Source organism: Chionomys nivalis, chromosome 17, assembly GCF_950005125.1.
Source record: "Chionomys nivalis chromosome 17, mChiNiv1.1, whole genome shotgun sequence".
Taxonomy (NCBI): domain Eukaryota; kingdom Metazoa; phylum Chordata; class Mammalia; order Rodentia; family Cricetidae; genus Chionomys; species Chionomys nivalis.
The window spans coordinates 31351108-31369039 of record NC_080102.1 but is presented as its reverse complement, the minus strand read 5'-3'; the positions used below and the strand labels follow the sequence as shown (position 1 = coordinate 31369039).

The 17932-nt window shown below is 39.8% G+C and overlaps 1 protein-coding gene across 10 annotated transcripts in view; it reads left to right on the top strand.

The window, feature by feature from the left end:
• Ptk2 (protein tyrosine kinase 2) overlaps positions 1–17932 on the top strand; it is a 207465-nt gene that overhangs the window by 91129 nt on the left and 98404 nt on the right. For all 10 annotated transcript variants that reach the window (XM_057791700.1, XM_057791691.1, XM_057791699.1 and 7 more), the window contains 4 exons: positions 4708–4762; positions 12178–12318; positions 12844–12921; positions 17558–17665. In XM_057791700.1, coding sequence (XP_057647683.1) covers positions 4708–4762; positions 12178–12318; positions 12844–12921; positions 17558–17665 — 382 coding nt within the window. The remainder of the gene's footprint in view (positions 1–4707; positions 4763–12177; positions 12319–12843; positions 12922–17557; positions 17666–17932) is intronic.

The window sequence follows — 17932 nt, the reverse complement described above, 5'->3', positions numbered from 1 at the left end:
GTCCATATACTTTATCAGCTACTACTGGAAGAAAATTTAAAGATAAGTGTTAGAATTTACAGCCGTATATAGACTACCCCTCAGTTTTTCCACATTCAAAAGAATGGTTTTGATTATGTTTAAAATAATAAAATGATCCTCTAATTATAGGAACTCACCATTTGGATACTTCTGATTTTTGCCTTCCACAAGCAAACTAAAGATTCCACTGCTTCCTCTTTTGTCATTCTAAGCATGACAGAATGGGGTGCCTTTTCTTTTGGCAGATGAACAAAAATGTGGCAGTGAGGGTCCAGCCTCACCTGCTTGCTCCTTCACATTCCTAGGGAGGAGACTTGATAGAAGTTAGATGAGATTTCTGTGTACATCTGAAAATGAGAGCCAAGAAGTAGAAGGTGACTGCTGCAGGAGGCCCCAGGCTTAGAGAAAAGAGTCACACTGCAAGTGATAATGCACTGATAAATTACAGGCTTCTAACGTGGTATTACTGAGGGTGGACTCCTATCAGCTGAAACCTTTAACTTCTCACTTTGCTGTTTTTGATGAGAGGGAGAATTTAACTAGTCAGGGATACTTAACAAGCACTTGGGTAAGGAGTTACTATAGAAAGAACAAGGGCAACTTCCCATGACTGTACCACTGAGGAAAATGTCTCTTCCCTCAACAACATTTTACTTCTTCCTTTTAAACTATTTTAATCATCTTTGCAAATAGTCTTTTTTGCTATGTTGTATTTGTTGTTTACTTTCTTCCCTAGGAGAATATGAGCAGCATCAACATAGGGATCTGCCTGGATTCCTTATACTTGAAAGAGCATCTGACTCTTAATAGATATTCTGTATCCCTCGAATAGTTTGTGACTTAAAGTTATCTGAGGTAAGGGTTTGGAAGATGGGGTACTCAATACTTCACAAGTATTGAGGTCACCAGACCAGGTTAGATTTCTCAGAAACACTGCTGAAAGAGGAGTGGATTTTACTTACACACTTAGTTCCTCTTTAATATGTAAGTAGTGCTTAGTCTAATCTGAGGTTACCAAAGGCCTACTGTGCTGTGATTTGTGAACATGAACACAAATAGCTGCATTAGTTTGGAGCAACTGTGAGCTCGTGTGACTGGAGAGGAGTCATCCTGCATTCACTACTTTCCTGTCTGTTTTATTCTGAATGCCGATGTATTATCAGTACATGAGGAGACTAGGCATGAGTTGATGATGTATGGACTACAACTTTCCAAGCTTAAGCACACTTGCTGAATAGCTGGATAATTAGTGCAGAGGTGAAAGGGGGTTCCAAGGTTAACAGCAGCAGGGAGAGCAGAATCATTTAGTCTATCTAAATAGACAGTGAGACATTAAGAGAATTGTGAAGGAAGCCTCACTGGATGTAGATCCCAAATGCTAAATAGTTTGATTTGGAGCAATATTAGTTACCTTAGGACTTTTCATGCTATAGCAGGCTCGTTGTTTATCTTAGTGACACTAGCCTTAGCTACATAACAAGTCTATCTTTAAAAAAAGAAAGAGAAAGAAAAACCAAGAAATCCTTTAAAAAGACCAACAGCCAAAATGAGGGCATCAGGAGAAACCAGATGTGTACAGGTTCCCTGTATCTTAAGTGAAAATAATGTGAGTATAGAACTCATGTCATAGGAACCCTTTTTGCTGCTGGGGTCATACACTTATGAGTGCTTCCCAGAAAAGACTCTGGGCTGAGAACAGTTCTGTGGACTCTCTGTCTTGATGCCGTTTTAGCACTGAGGACCAGATCGCCACATCCCTTTATACTTATCCCCCTGTTTGAGGAACCCTGACACTTACGTGGTTGTCCCTATGGTAACTGTCTCCATGCCCAGTATTATTCTTACTCATCTCTACCCTTACTGAAAAGCCTTTAGCTTTATGGGGCAGGAAGGGTACTGAAAATTCTTTAGTCACCATTTTGACACAGCCATGCACCTCGGCACTCTGTGCTGAGGGTAGTGGAAACATTCTGTCCAGTCACTAGGTATTATCTACATGTGGGTCTCATGAACCTTGGAGATAAAGCTGCTAGAACAGAACTTTTAGTTTAGCTAATTTACATGTGGCTTTTGCTGCAGTATTGAACAGCTCTACTCTAACCTGATATTTTTGGCCTGTCATCTGTGTGTGCCCTCCATAGTCACACTGAAGCCAAGAAGGAGCTGCTCAACACTATCCTAGTGCTTATCCTAGTGCTTGGCCTGGAGAATTGGAGTTCGGCAGTATCTTCAAATTGTTGTTTTAGTTAGGTTGTTTTTTTGTTGTTGCTATGGTTTTGTTTTTACTCCAGTAGGTTTAGATGCCTTCCAGGATATTCTTTTTGGTAGCTACTAATATAGTTGACTCATAGTAAAAACCAGTGCACTGTTCTATTTATGTTGTATATATTTATATAGGGTTTGGGCATAAGATATGAACTGAAGCTGTTGCAGAGCAGTTTGTTACTTCTAAGCCAGGGTCAAACACAGCTCAGAGAGAGCTAGTTTCCTATTGAAAGTGGATGATATACACATCCCTGCCTGGTTTGTGTGAGAGAGTTAAATTTAGAAAACTGTAATAGTGTCTCTTTGCCTAGTGCTTCTCAGACTGAGAGTTGCAGAACAGAGGCTGGCACCTGAAGTATGCTACAGGTAGTGCTCTTGAGGCTTTCCCACAACTTTTTAGGCTCATCTTTATTTTTTAATTTTTATTTATTTATATATTTTGAGACAGGATTTCTCTGTATAGCCCTGGATGTTTTGGAACTAGCACTGTTGACCAGGCTGGCCTTGAACTCACAGAGATCCACCTACTTCTTGTTCCTGAGTGCTGGGACTAAAGGCATGAGCCTCCACTGCACAGCTCGTTTTTCATTTTATTGCCAAATATTTAACCAACTTCTAACATACAAATAAGTGTTACAAATTCATTATTACTCAAAACTAGTTGGACCAAAAAAAAAAAAAACCTGCATACCGCCTAAGCATTGTCGTTATACTTCAAAATTTAAAGAGGGTGATGGTTGTGAGGTGGCTCACGGGGTGAAGGGCCTAGGCTCAAGGTCACTCACTGAGACTCACCTGGTAGAAGGCAAGAACTGCAAGTTTGTACACATGCTTGAGAGCGCTTATGCGCACATACACAATGTCCATAAAAGGGATATTTAAACAAATTAGTTGTCTTTATGATGGGCATAAACAGTAACTCGTTAACAGTGATTTTATTTTTACACAAAAAATGCTCTCAACGTTTTTCTTGAAACATATATACCTCTTTATTCTCTTTAACTCTGTTTTGGTGCGTTCTTAAGGAATGTAATTGGATGGAGGGTCTACCATACAAACTGACATGATTACTGGAGTTTTGATTATAAAATGATTGTGAAACAACTCCTTTTCATTTATACTTCATATTCAGTTAGCCCCCCCCCATGTGACTCTGAAAAAGATACCTGTACATTACTTGAACTTCATTTTTTTCTCCCTGATCCCTTTCCTTTTTTTCCCCATGAACTCCTGACTCCTTGTCTTCAGAGGTACATTTCGTCTTCCAGGAACACAGTGCCATCTAGTGGACAAACTGCTAGTTAGTACTTAAAGCAGGTGGTAAATTTCAAAAAGCAAGTCCAACTGTTCTTTTCTAGTTTTTAATAATAATGGCAGGCCTGAGTTTATAGCCCAACTTAGAAAATTGTTGGAATCTATGACATTTCTGCACACTTAGCTACTGAACCAGGACAAATCACTTGATCTTCCTGCCCCCAACCTTTCCTTCCATTTTGTGAATAGAGAAGATGAAATGTGCCTAGGGAATGACTTTCTAAGTTTAAAAAAGTCAAGGAAAAGAAGTAATCATTTTTTCGGATAAATTTGAAAGGTCTGTTGTTTACTGCTGTAGATGTAGTGTGGATGTAGGAGAGTGAAGCCAAAAAATGAGGTAGACTAAAGTCTCCAACTTTATTTAGAGCATCAGACAGTTTATAACCCTGAGGGTTAAGAGTCACATGAGTAAAGTGTCCAACAGAAGGATAAGCTGTGTGTGGCGGGCAAGGTATATGTGGCAAAACATGTTTGTTTTCTTTCAACCATAGGAGAATGAGAAAAACATTTTTTTATAGATGCATAGAAACAAGTAAAATAGTCATTTGTCATGAGTAATCTAAAGTAAACTTACTACTATCTGCTCCACCTGGAAGGGGCACAAAAGCACTTTTCATTGACAGTTGCCTATTTTGTTTTTTAAATAAACTGAAGACCCAACACTTGTCTTATTTGCTTGGAGTTTTCTCAAAAGCATTCAGAATTCCCCTTGTACAATTCCACTCTTGGACTGTGTTCCGAGAGTTTATGTCTTAATTAGGCCAGTTGGTATCTCTAAAATATAGTTACCCAGGAGGAATTAACTTCTGTGCCATACCTGAGAAAGAACTGTTTTATTACATGCTGACATTTGCAGTGTGACAGTATTTTAGAGGGACTTCAGTAATAAAAGAGAAAGAGATTTTCATTGAAATGGATTGTAAGCATATTTTTGTACATAGCTACAAAATAGTTTATCCTCTCCAATTAATATGCTGGTCAGTTGGAGCTTGATTATAGTTGGTTCTTTCTTGAACAAACCGAAGAATAAATAAACTACTTTTGTGTTCTTTCAAGTATGTTATCGATTGATGGTGTTGTTAATATATGCTTCTTTTTATATTTCAGAAAAGATGTTGGTTTAAAGCGATTTTTTCCTAAGAGTTTACTGGATTCTGTCAAGGTAATTAGAGTCTCCTTTATCATAATCAAATATGAAACTCTGCCTGTATCCCCTTCCTACAGAAAACATTCCTTCAAGAAAGTAAAATGGTGCATTTCCCTTACATGCTAAAACCACCATGGCCAAAGATGGCTGTGTGAGTCATGTTAACATTAGGCAAGTACATTTTCCCAGGTTCAGCCTTTCTGCATAGAAACACAGCTTTACTTGATGATTATGAATAATAACTGTACGTAAGTACAAAACTAGAACTAGTTCATGCTGCAGCCCTACAGCCAAGGTTATTAAAGCCTGGAATATTTTGATACATGGAAGAAAAGGAGTACTGCTTTAAAGGATCCTGGTAATTATGAACACTGCACACTGCATGCATTTACACTGTTGTGTCCCCAATTTATCATTGCTTCCAGTGTCTGTGTGTGGAAACAAACATCACTGGTGGTGTGTGTGTGTGTGTGTAGTTCTGGTGTGTGTTCACATGCTGGGTCTGGTGTTTGTATATATATACAATATATATATATATATATATATATATATATATATATATATTGTCTATGTCACTGTCTCCTGTGTGCACAAATTATATCAGTGAACTCTACATGTATACATTCTAACGGTCAGTCTCTGTTTCTACTATGATTTTCCTGATGGCACCTTTGGAGGTAGCTTCCCTGTAACCCTACTTTAGCAGGACTATCATTGGAGACAGAGAGGACCTATGAGTCCTATTTCCTGTCCAACACAGAGCATACCTCCAAACATCCAGTTTCATGGGAAAACACAGTTTGGTCAAGAGGGGTCCCATTTTCCAGCCTTATAGTGTGAGGCATGACCGCTTACTGCCACAGTGAAGGGTGTTATATAGGGATGGCACTAGCATGTAATATATAAATACACGTATATATCAACACAATACCTGTCATAAACAACTATTATTGTATTTTTTATTATTACAAAAATATTTTTTTACATCCTCTTACCTGAGGCCCACACAGACTAAGGCATGCATATGAAACAATGTCATATTCTGGTTCAGAAAATTGACCCCACAGCCAAATTGCCACATAAGAGCCCTGGCTTCAGTGTACATCACCCCTAACTTTGGATAAGTGACTGAATCTTTGTGTTTTCACATGTGTAATATCAAACCACTTTCTAACACATAATGTCTATGTGAAGAGCCAGTTAGTCAATGTGTGCATTCTCAGAAGGTGATCTGTATAGATGTGTCTAGCATGAGAGGACTGGTAGCACCCTGCTTCCAAGCATGGTGAAAGACAGTGCTTCATCTGTTAGTGTATGGCTGGACTCACTGCCACAAGCTTTTTGTCACTAGAGCTGGACTCTGTGGTCAGTCACTGTGTTGGTGCTGTTTGTTAAGTGCAGTCTGTGACAAAGTCCTATGGCTAGTCTATACCTGGGTGCTGCCCAGTTTCAGGCCCATCACTGGTGCCTTGAGGTCTATCCACCTCCCCCTTTCTGGGGGTTGATAACATGTTTTTGTTCTACACACAGCTTCTGTGTGATATCACAGGGAAAATAAATCCAGAGGGTTCTACAAAGTGCAGCAGGTCTTAATGAGAGCATTAACAAAATGTATTCTTTGTAGTGTTTTGGGCTCTGTTTTGGGATGCTACTGTACTTTTGAACTCTCCATTGAGTTTTTGCTCTGTTAGTGAAGCACTAGAACAAATTGTTGGGTATCCAACTCTTTCTGTTACAGAACCCACTCCTGTAAGTATGGCAGAGATTGGGAGTACAGTGTAGAAGATGCGGTTTTCTCTAAAAGTTGGAGTAGATTCGGCAGATAGAGAAAAGAACTTTAAATCAGGGTTGGCAGCTTTATATACGGGAACTGGAGAATGGCAGTTGTGTTCCTTGGGAGTGTTGGCAATCTCTTGGATTAGGAAGAACATCAGTTTATCTGGATTGTTGAATGTAAAGACCATAAAGGCATGGGACAGAGGTTCCCTCTACTCCAGTCAGAGATAGCCCAGCAATAGAAGGACTGGAGACATTGAAACAGGGTAAGCCTTAGCACCTACAAGTTGACATTGCTATTGATTGGAAGATATTCTAGCTGGCATTCACTTATGGCTGTGTTTCATGTGTCAGTGATTCTCAAATGATGAGGCCTTTGGTGGCCTCTGAAAACTGCTGTCTCCGCAGATTTTTATGTGTTAAAAAACAGCATGAATATCATTGTTGTCTTTGGGAGTTTAAGACACTGTTTCAGATTTACAAACAATCGTTATACTCAAAACAGGAACTTGGGTACAGACCATGGGTGAGTGCCTCTGATAGACAGATACTGATACAAGCCTGTTCATGCCTCGATTCTCCTGCTCTGGCTTCCCTCTTCACCATGTCCTTGCAAAGATGGAAAACATCTCTTCTATCTTAGTCCCTAGTCAGCCTCTAAGGGGCTTTTTTTTTTAATGAATTTGTAATTTTGCAGTTATTGACTAGTTTGTATTTGTCCTCATATACTATATTTTCACACAATGATTTTGGCTTGCAACAGATACATAGCTTATTTGATAGATCTTATTTAAATGAAAGAATGAAAATGAACAATAATTTGAAAAACAAAAAAAAAGTGGAGAAGAATCCAGAGAGAGGGACGTATGACAAGAGCATGAACACATAAGAAGATAACAGGATTGCATGCCACCCCAGTAATAACTGCTGTCTGCTGCCACACTCTGCAGGCCTTTCCCAGCCCCACCTTTCTTGGCTTCTTTTGTCATGATATACTCCATAATGCTTTTCTCTGGGATCTTGAGCTGCATCTGGTAATATAATCTGGCTCAGCCCTGTTTACAGTTTGAGTTGAGTCAATATAAGACCACTATGGCCAGTGCTCTCTGTGGGCTTAAGTGCTTTTTACAGTGGAGAATAAGAAAGACCAGACAGCACTCTCAAGACAGATTGAAAGCCAAGAAACAGAAGCAGAAATAGTGATCAAGGGCGGTTCAAGGGGTAGTGATCATATTTAGATGGCTGGAGATGGCTAAAAGACTTAGAGAGGTATAGGAGGAGATGTGTTTTTCTGCTGCTGGATATTTGGATGTAAGGAGAGTTAATTTTTAGCTCCAGACTCACGTATGAAAAAGGTTTTGAGAACCATTTTCTTAATATGCTCGCTTCAAAAATTCTTTTACATTCATTAGTGTTTGAATGTCCGTCATAGTTTGTATATATGTGCATACACACACACTTGCGTATGTACTTGGGCATGCCACAGAATACACATGGAAATAACCATACAGCTTGTAGGATTGGCTCTCTCCTTTTACCATCAGAGACCTGGCCATCAAACTCAAGTTGTCACGTTGTAAGACTTGTTGATGTCTTAGAGTTACTGTTGTGATTAAACACCACAACCAAAAGCAACTTGGAAAGGAAAAGGTTTATTTTGCTTACTGATCCTGACAGAATCCTCTGAGAGAAGCCAAGGCAGCAACTCAAATTGGGAAGGAACCTGGAAACAGAAGCTAATACTGAGGCCATGGAGGGATGCTGCTTTACTTCCTTGTTCCTCATGGTTTGCTCAGCCTACTTTCATATAGAGTCCAGTGCAGGCTGGCAACCAAATGGGCTGGGTTTTCTACACCAATCACTGATTAAGAAGATGCTTTATAGCCTTGCTTATGCCTGAAAAATGGAAACTTTTTTCAGTTGAGATTCCCTCCTCTCAGATGACTTAGCTTGTGTCAGGTTGATATAAAACTAGCCAGCACAATACGTGCCTTTACCAACTGAAACATCTCACATGCCCTTTTATTGAAAAGGAAATTTCTTAATTTTTAAATTTAAATATTGTTTGATTTTTTTTCAATAGCTTAATCAGGAGAGATTTTAGGCTTAGGCCAAGATCTTTCCCTATGCTACATAAATTCCTTTGAGAGCTCCAGCAGACTTCCCTAGACTGGTACTGCTATAAAGCCCCTATTCTCACATAGTAGCTGTCGCCAGTCCCACCTTCAGAAACAACCCCAAAAGAAATACAACCTTGAGCTCCTGTTTGTTCTGGAGTTGGCCATATTGAGTGTCTGGGTTTATTAATGTTAGTTTTTCCATTAATAAGGTATGTCATTTTTTTTCTCAAAGTTGCTTTTTTTATTGACCTTAGACTTAAATTTCTAGAAGATTGTAGTTAACATTCCCTTTGAATGCTTAAGAGATTATCAAATCATGAGAACTTGACTGAGCTGTGATGGTGCTAAAAACAGAGAACAGACTGCACATGCCTTGAATGCTGAGAATAACAGGCAAGGTCCCTTACATTTCAGATACTTGATTAAAATCACTACTACTCCAGTAACACCAATAAAGCTTGGGGTACTATACCATTCTCATTATTCCTTCTCAAAGGTATCAAGGTCATGAGTGATTAATAGGCCAACAGGTTTTCAGTTAAGGAGACTAGCAATGTGAATGTCTATACAGTCTGGATAGGAGGGGGCAGGTAATGGATACTGGTGAGTTCTGTGTCGAGTCAGGTTCAGTGAATTGTGTCACAGTGATAATTATTTCTTGACTGTACAAGGGGCAGAACTGAGGAAATTCTGCCTACCAACTTAACAGCTCTATGGTAGACCTAAGTGTAAATTACAAGTCAAAACAGTCAAACCTTAATATATTTATGGATTATTCAATCAGAAATCCAGTTTTAAAACTACAAATGTTGAGAGGTCTTAAGGATCTATTCAGTTCCTAAGTGTTACAATAAGATGGCTTCCTAAAACATCATTAAGAGAGACATGAGTTAACATCAGGCATAGTGGTTCACACCAATGTCCTGGGTACTTGGGAGGTTGAGGAAGGAAGATCTCAAGTTCAAAGCCAGCCAAGGCACATATTAAGACTATCTCAGAACCATGCAAACAAGCAAATAATAAGTGAAAGCTGACCTCTACTTGAGGCACTTGCCCTTGAATCCAGGCTCTATAGATTGAAGCGGCACTGTGTACACTACTGATGTGTTTGTACTGAGCCTGGGGACTGCTGTGTGATTTTTTAATATGTCTTTAGCCTTTCATTGTTTTATAGCAATTTTTCTTTAGCCTAACATGCACATTTATATGAGAAACTCTAGCCATCCATGCGGCTAACAGCTTCTGAAAATCATCAGGTTGACTAATGAGAAATGATTTATTAGATTAATGAGGTTGAAGAGTAACAGCTCTTGGTAGTGTAACTTAATAATTCATACACATTCATAGTCATTCTCTCTTCATGTGAACTAGTTTCATAATAAAGCATTCTTAGGTAGACGATTTCTAAGTCTGACAAGAATTGACCTTTGTCAGTATCTTAGTCAAGGCCAGTATTTGGTAGGTATTTCCAGAATGACTTTTCTCTTAAAAGCACCGTAGGTTTGGAGTACAGTGCATTTTAAGTTGGGTCTTACTGACATTGCACACATTTAATTCTCTTTAGTAAAGGCCTGATCCAAAGCGAGAACTAATTCTGCTCAAATGAGGGGAATTTTCTTGTTTCCCTTCTGCTTCACTTCCATCCGAATTCAAGTGTTATTAAACAAGCTAGCTGTCGACTCCTGGCTATCTTCTCTTTGTTTCTTGTCCACCTAACAAATGTTGTGTCTGTAACCACCTGAGTCGTTCTACTCCTCTCTTTTAACCATTGCCATGCATAGTGTCATCCTCACCATTCTGTTGGCCTGCTGTGGTGTGACCAGATGTAGTTTTTCTGCTTCTTCTTGTTCCACTCACCACCCCTTATGCACAAAAGCAGAATGGGCATCTAAAACAAGTCACATGTGGTCTGTGACCTTGTAATAGCCTGTTCTCTCATCTATGGTCAGTTTTCTTCCTGGTATCTTCTTTGTTCTCCTCAGCCTCTGGTTTTCATTTCAGTAACTGCACCCTTCATCATGTAACCACATCTCCTGTTGTCCTGGCTCATTTTCTGCAACACTTTCTCTGACTCCAGATCTTTGCAGTCACTTCAACAGGCTTTACCTTTGTAACCCTACTAGAGAAGGCTGTGTCCTCCTGATTCCTTTACCTGCCTTAGCAGCTACAGCTCTCTCTGGGCCTCAGCTGTTCGACTTCCTCTTCACTGTCAAGATTCAGCAGATCACTTAGCCTACCTCTTTGACCTTGGTCCATCAGAATTCTAGGTTTCATTTCCTCTGTGGGCTGTGCTGGCCACTGCATGCTTACTTCCAGTTCCAACAGCTTGTATGATGGATCTACTTGGAGTCCTGATAGCCCCTGATATTCTTCCAACCTTTGCCTGCCAAATTGTTCCTCCTATTTTTGCCTTGTCAGTTCAATATCAGTTCCTGCCTGTAGCATCTTACATTCCAAGATAAAACCAGAGTCTGACTACCTCTGATTTCTTTTCTGCTTCTCTACCTATATAAACTGTTTCTTCTTGCCTGGGTTAGTAGGAAACCTCGAACTTAGTTCTCCCCCCCCCCCCCCCTTGCTGTTGGCATTCCTATCAAAAACCTACTTCAAAAAACATCACTTCTTCACTCAGGGTTACCCAAGGAAGTAGAATCAGTGTTAGCAGTATAGAAACTAAGTTCATGCCTACATTGGTTCTCTCTCCTCAAACCTCAATGTGGAGGTTACTGTTTCCTTGCCTTCTTTTTGTTTCTCATACTGAAGATCAGGAGCATGCTACCCGGAAAGCTCCATTCCCAGGTACACAGCACTCAAATGAGTAAAAGAAACAGAAGCCAGTGGTTGTCTTTGCAAGGTAAAGCACTGTAGATATTAGTTTTTCTCCCTTCTACACACATGCATATGAAACACATAAATGAGCTCTCTGAAAGTGTCTGTTTTGCACATACAGATTGTTTTCTTTGTCATGTAACAGTAAGATAGGATTTCAACCTCTATAAACTAGTTCCATAAAATGTTTTATAGTATGTATAGAATATTGGTTTCAAAAGTACATACCACAGTTTGTAAAATTATTCCGTATGTTGAATTAATGGTTTTGAAGATCCTCCTTATTCTTATCTCACAAAGAATAGTGTTCTGAAATTTCACTTTTTAGATCCAAGAATAAGGGCCTTTTAAAGTTAATTGTATGTACACATTCAAAAATGGTATTGGAACATGTAAGTGCCTATGTGAATGTTTTCCCTTTCTACTTCTGGGCCATGGTCCCCTGTGGTGCATGGTTTAATGACTCTGCCGCATGTTTGCTTTGCACACTGTTGCCTTAAGCTTCTGTTGAAAGAATGGAGTCCTGTGTTGTTCAACTATACCTTTCAAACTGGATGAAGTTTGTTAATGTGGATTTTACAATAGTTAATGCTCTACTAATTATTTGGCAAGTGAGTTTTTGTAGTAATGTAAATGGTATGACTATGATTGAAATTTTTTTCTTGGTTGATTTGAAACATATTTTTCTGTAACTTCATTATTCAGGCCAAAACACTAAGAAAACTGATCCAGCAAACATTTAGGCAGTTTGCCAACCTTAATAGAGAAGAAAGCATCTTGAAATTCTTTGAGATTCTCTCTCCAGTGTACAGATTTGACAAAGAATGCTTCAAGTGTGCTCTTGGGGTAAGTGTGTGGGACCTTGGAAGATGGGGACTAATTTGATTTCTTCTGCTTTTTCTTTTCCACGTTTATCTACACTTATGATTGAAGGGAAACTAATTTGTCATAGTTCTTGACAAACAAAAATACTGTTTTGACACTAAGTCATAGGGGAAAAGCAGGAAGAAAATATATTAATTAGATAATAAAGTCATCTTTTGAATAATGTGCCTGTATTCATAAGTATGTGTTTTTATTCTGGCCTTCAATTTGGTTAGCTGTTCTCCAAGGACTAGTTTGCCTGTTGAGATAATCTTCCTAGAGAAAACAATTGCTTTCCAGATTCAAAAGTGACCACAATTAGTCTTCTCCAAACTCAGTAGATCTTAGGTCAATGACGTAATAAATATTTATCTTATTTGGTTAGATAGATTACCAGCAAACCATGTCCTTTCCCAACCTAAGTCTTTTTGATATATTCATGACTCCAGATCTAAAATCATTTTTTCCTTCTGGCATCCCTGTTCCCACCTGTTTGATCTTCTAAAGTCAAGTTGGATTATTTCTGTGGAACTAGCAATCGGCCCAGAAGAAGGGATCAGTTACCTGACAGACAAGGGCTGCAATGTAAGTCTGCTCCTGGAAGGACTCGTGGGTTTGGTTGTGGGCTCAAAGGAGTGAAGTTAAGGACTAGACAGGGCACGCCCATGAAAGACTTCACTCTGCATGTGGTCTTCTTGCTGGGGGTGGGGGGTGTTGGAGACACTTAAGTTTATTGCTTTTGGAATTCCTTTGCCTTGAAGGGAAATGAATAAGACAAATAGGGGGTGAGTGAAAACTGATGGTGCTATTCCAGCTTACCTTGTGAGGTCTTTAACTTCTGGATGTGATTTTTGTTTTAAATAACCCTTCATGAGTTAGTTCTAGAAACATATATCATAATTTTAAATTCTGAATTCATTGTTTCCCTTGCTACCTCATCGAGGTAAAAAACTGGAGAGAGAGAAATCCTTAGTTTGTCTCAGTGCTGTGTTTCCTGTTTTGTGCTTCAACAAATGCTGCTGAGCACCTGCTTGTGCCATGTTCTGGCCTGGCTTGCAAAGAAGACCAAACAGACTGCAGCTCTTTGATGGCATTCATAGTCAGGAATGCATGGAGTGTATGCATGGAATCTGTGCTGTATGATGTGTGCAAGTTGCAATGCCTAGTGTTGAGGGTGTGAGCCTGTTTGGACAGCTGGTCAGAGTTTGGTTCTGAGCTCTTCCTTGTGGGCTCACATTAGCAGGTGTGCTTTTTCACTAGTATAGATTTCTGATCACGAGTTTGTATGTGTATTTGGTATGACTTTACGCCTGTACTCCTTGCTGTTTGTGCCCACTCTGCTGTGCTTCTGCCCTACAGTCCTTTGTCTGTAGAAGTTTCTGTCCCCACTGTGCCCACATATAAGTGACAGTAATTGTTCTGAGCTTTTCTCCTCACTCTTGTCTATTGGATGGAAATGGATCTTAGCAAGTACCTATCCTGCCTGTTGTACATCTTGCTTGTGAACCTGCCTTCCAGTCTACCTGACACTGATGGCCACCTGGGATTGTTTCAGTCACTTAACTTTTAGATTTCTGCCCCAATACCGTGTTAAAATAAGTATTCTTTATTTGTTTGCTCATTTGTTCATTCATTTTTTTGATGTCAGTAGGTAGGTACATGTGCCCATGTGTGTGCACGCAGAGGCCAGAGGAAGACATCTTCCTCTATCATTTTTCTCCTTAATTCCTCTAGACAGAGTCTTTTACTGAACCTGAAGTTCATTGCCTAGGCTGACTGGCCTGTGTTCTCCTGGGATCATCCTGCCTTGTTCACCCCTCCTCCTTTGCAACTCTGACATTACAAGCATGCATGGCCATGCCTGGCCTTTTCCCATGGGTGGTAGGACTTTGAGGTCAGGTATTCATACTTACACAACAGTCTTAGCCATTGCACAGTTGCCTCAGAGCCCAGAAGTAAGTGTTCTTTTACATGTATTTTTAGAAACTACTGCTCTCTCTTTTGTGGAAGAGATTCCGAGTGAATCTTTTTTAACTTGGAAAGAAGAACTTGACAGGTTACTTCTAAGAAAGGCTGGAAAACTTTTGTCACAGATAGAATACTTCTAGATTCCACCATTTTTATAGTTCTTGTCATTTTCCCCATTTCATTTGTTTTTATTTTGTTTTTGTTTTGGTACTATTGTTGCTGTTTTGAGACAGGGTCACACTTTGTATCCCTGGCTGGCTTTGACTATGTAACCTTGGCCATTCACACTCAGTGGAAATCTTCTGCCTCTGACCATTCACATGCTGAAATCATAGGCGTAAGCTACCGCACCTGGCTTAATTTTTACATTTGAGTAAGTTGGAAGCACTTTTTGTTCTTCTGTTAATCTGATGTAAAGCAAACATGGGAATGGAAACTGGCTCTTTGAGTTCACTGTTTGGACTGTGCCTGTGTTGCCAGTGTAGATGTCTTTTTCTTTGTTTTTTGTCTCCTCACAGATTTGGGAATCTGAAATGTTTTCCTCTGTTCTTCCATTTTTTCCCCTTCCCAGTCTCATATTTAAACATACCAATCTCAGAACTCTCACCCACTCCAGTTCCCTCTCCACTATCTTGACTGGTGTCGTGGGTTGACTTCTCAATAAATGCTATGTCATAGAAGAAAATAAAATGATCTCTCTCCCCAAGATTCAGTGCACAACACAGAGTTTCACTCAAGTAGCACTGCTTCCAGTCTATTTGGAAGATAAGTAGGACACTTACCAGACTTGTAAGAAACTGTAAGAAAGAAAATCTGTGCCGTTATTGAACTTTAGGCTTGCTGCGAAAGTGTCTGCTAAGGTTTACTCACTTTCTTCAGCCATCATCAGCAGATTGGCTTCCCCAATTAGTCTCAATTCCAAAAACAAAATAATATAATCCGATTTATAATTAGGCATTAGGCTCATCCCCATATCAAATAATCTGCCTCAAAGAGGCAGCATAGGGTCACAGCCACTATTAAGTCCTGGTCTGCCATTAAGTCCCCTGTGTGTTATCAGGCCAGCCTTGGCTATATAATACCTTATCTACAAACAAACAAACAAACAAACAAAAAAGCCCATTGGTCTTCTGATTAGATTTCATTGTGAATAGCTCCTATTATCATGTTAAAAGCATAATTCTGCCAGGAGGGCAAGAGGATCCTGGGTACCAACTATTTGAAAAAGGCAACACCAGTGTTCTTAAGAGCATCTTTGCTGTATAAATCTCCCATCTTCCAAGTGGCCAGTCTTTCAGTCTCCTGTCTCTCTTTCTCTCTCTCTCTTACCTTATTTGTTTACTTAAACTTTTTTTTATTGATTCTTGGTGGCTTTCACATCATGCATCCCTATCCCACTCATCTTCCCATCCCCTTGCTTCCGCCTTTTACCCTTGCAACCCCCTCCCCCCAAAAATTTAAAAGTAACATCAAGAAACAAAACAAACCAAAAAATCTCAGTGTGGAAGTTGTAGTGTGGTCCAGTGAGTTACACAGTATATTCTTTAGACCATACATCTTTACTTGTAAGTATTCCTTGCAGTGAGTCATTGGTCTAGTTTGAGTCCTCTGGTTTCTGCTATACCCTTGATAATGGGTCCTCACTGGGACTGTTCTTAGATATCCTGTTGTTGCCTTGTGTCGTGGAGATCCTGTAATTTTGGATCTGCAGGTACAGCCCCTTAACATGCTCTAGCAGTTCATAGGTGGGTGTTGGGGTTGGCTACCTTTGGGCCTGGGTGGTAGCTGGGTTGGTCAGCCTGCCAGCTTTTCCTCATCATCACCACCTAGGCGAGCTCTCTAGCACTGCCCCAGCTAGCTCACTCACTGTAGCAGACAGCAGGAAGCTGGACCAGTTCTCCTGCTCTCACATTGTCTTGTCTCTTTAAATTTTTCAATGTGTAACTTAATGCCATGACCTGAAAAGTATTTAAGGATGACAGTATATGTGGAATGCATAAACTTAAGACCTACATAAGTTAATAAATTTTCCTGCTTGAGGGTGGTTTCCCTTTGGGTATTATCCAGAACCAGATATATACTATTATTAAAGAACTTTTCCTGAGTTCATATTATTTCCTGAGGCATATTATTTCTATAATAGTAGCACTTAGGAAATGAAGGCAGGTATGAAGACTGGTAGGTCGAGGCCAGGTTGGGCACTTAGAGGGAGTTCTAGGCCACCTTGACCTAGATGATGATTCCTTGTCTACAAACAAACAAAAAACCTTTGTTCTTCTGATTAGATTTTATTGTGAGTAGCTCCTGTTCTTCCATCCTCTGCTTATAGGTCCTGTTATAGATTATGTGAATGCATTCTTTATAGTACTTCATTGTTTTGAAAATGCAGTACTATATTTTTAACTTGTATAATTTTTTCAACTATTCCAATATCTGCTTCCATTGAGAATTTTACGATGTTTTTTGAAGTGGTCATGTAGTTTATTGCAATGGTTCATTCTGTTTTCTTCATTCCTTTCTCTGGAATGAGCTTTCTCTTTCTTATGCCCACATCATGAGCCCGCCAGAGACCACCATGAGTCCAAGTTAAATGAAAAAGCAAAGAGCCTTTATTGTGAGCTCGGGCTTGGACTCTCCATCCTCTCTGACACAGCAGTTGAATCAGGAAGAACACTGAGCTCAGCTATGGCAGGGTTTTTAAGGGATAAAGGATGGGGGCAGGGTAGGGGAATTTGGATTTAGATGGGGGTTGAACTCCTGATTGGGCATTAGTGGGCCAACAGAAGTCTTGTCAAACGGATTGGTACCGGTGTTGCTGTGAAGAAATTGGCAACCTATGTACAAGTTAGGTAAGCTATTCCTAATGCTTTGGAGCATCTAGTACTTGTCTCAATTCTGATTGATCCCCCACAGGGTACAGTTTGTATCTTCTGGTTATTATAAAGATGAGGCCTGGTACCTGTGTTGTTAGTCTGTGCCCTGTCATGGCTATACTAATACTAAGTTAGGCAACTTAATTCTTACCCCGTCATTTATCTGGGTCTCCTTAAGATGTTACCAGTCAGGCAAGCCTAAACCTGGAAGGAAGACTGTTGCATGACTGTTCACCACAGGAAAGAGTCCCTGACTGGGAAGGCTGTCTTGAGGAGAATAGGTTTGTGGTTAGGTCCAGAAAGAATCACATAAGAACTGACTGACCCCAGGAACTGAGGTTATCTCTATGACCTAAGCGTTTTACTTTTCCTCCCCAAAGCCCACACACCTAGCGGACTTCAACCAAGTACAAACCATTCAGTATTCAAATAGTGAAGACAAAGACAGGAAAGGAATGCTGCAACTCAAAATTGCTGGTGCTCCTGAGGTAAGGGGTTCTTGCTCTTAAGAATCTGATTCAGAAGAGAAGTTGGATGGGCAGAGGTGAAGAGGGTCTGGGAGTGATTGGAGGAGGGGGAAAATCATGACCAAAATATATTGTCTACAAAAACTTATTTTTTTTAATTTAAAAAGGTAAAACAATTGATCCATGAGGTAGTATAGAAATGACTTCTCTGGGGTAAGGATGAAGTGTTCATGGGTAATCAGACTCACAATTTCCTCATGTATAAAGATTTTAAAAAGTGATTAAATT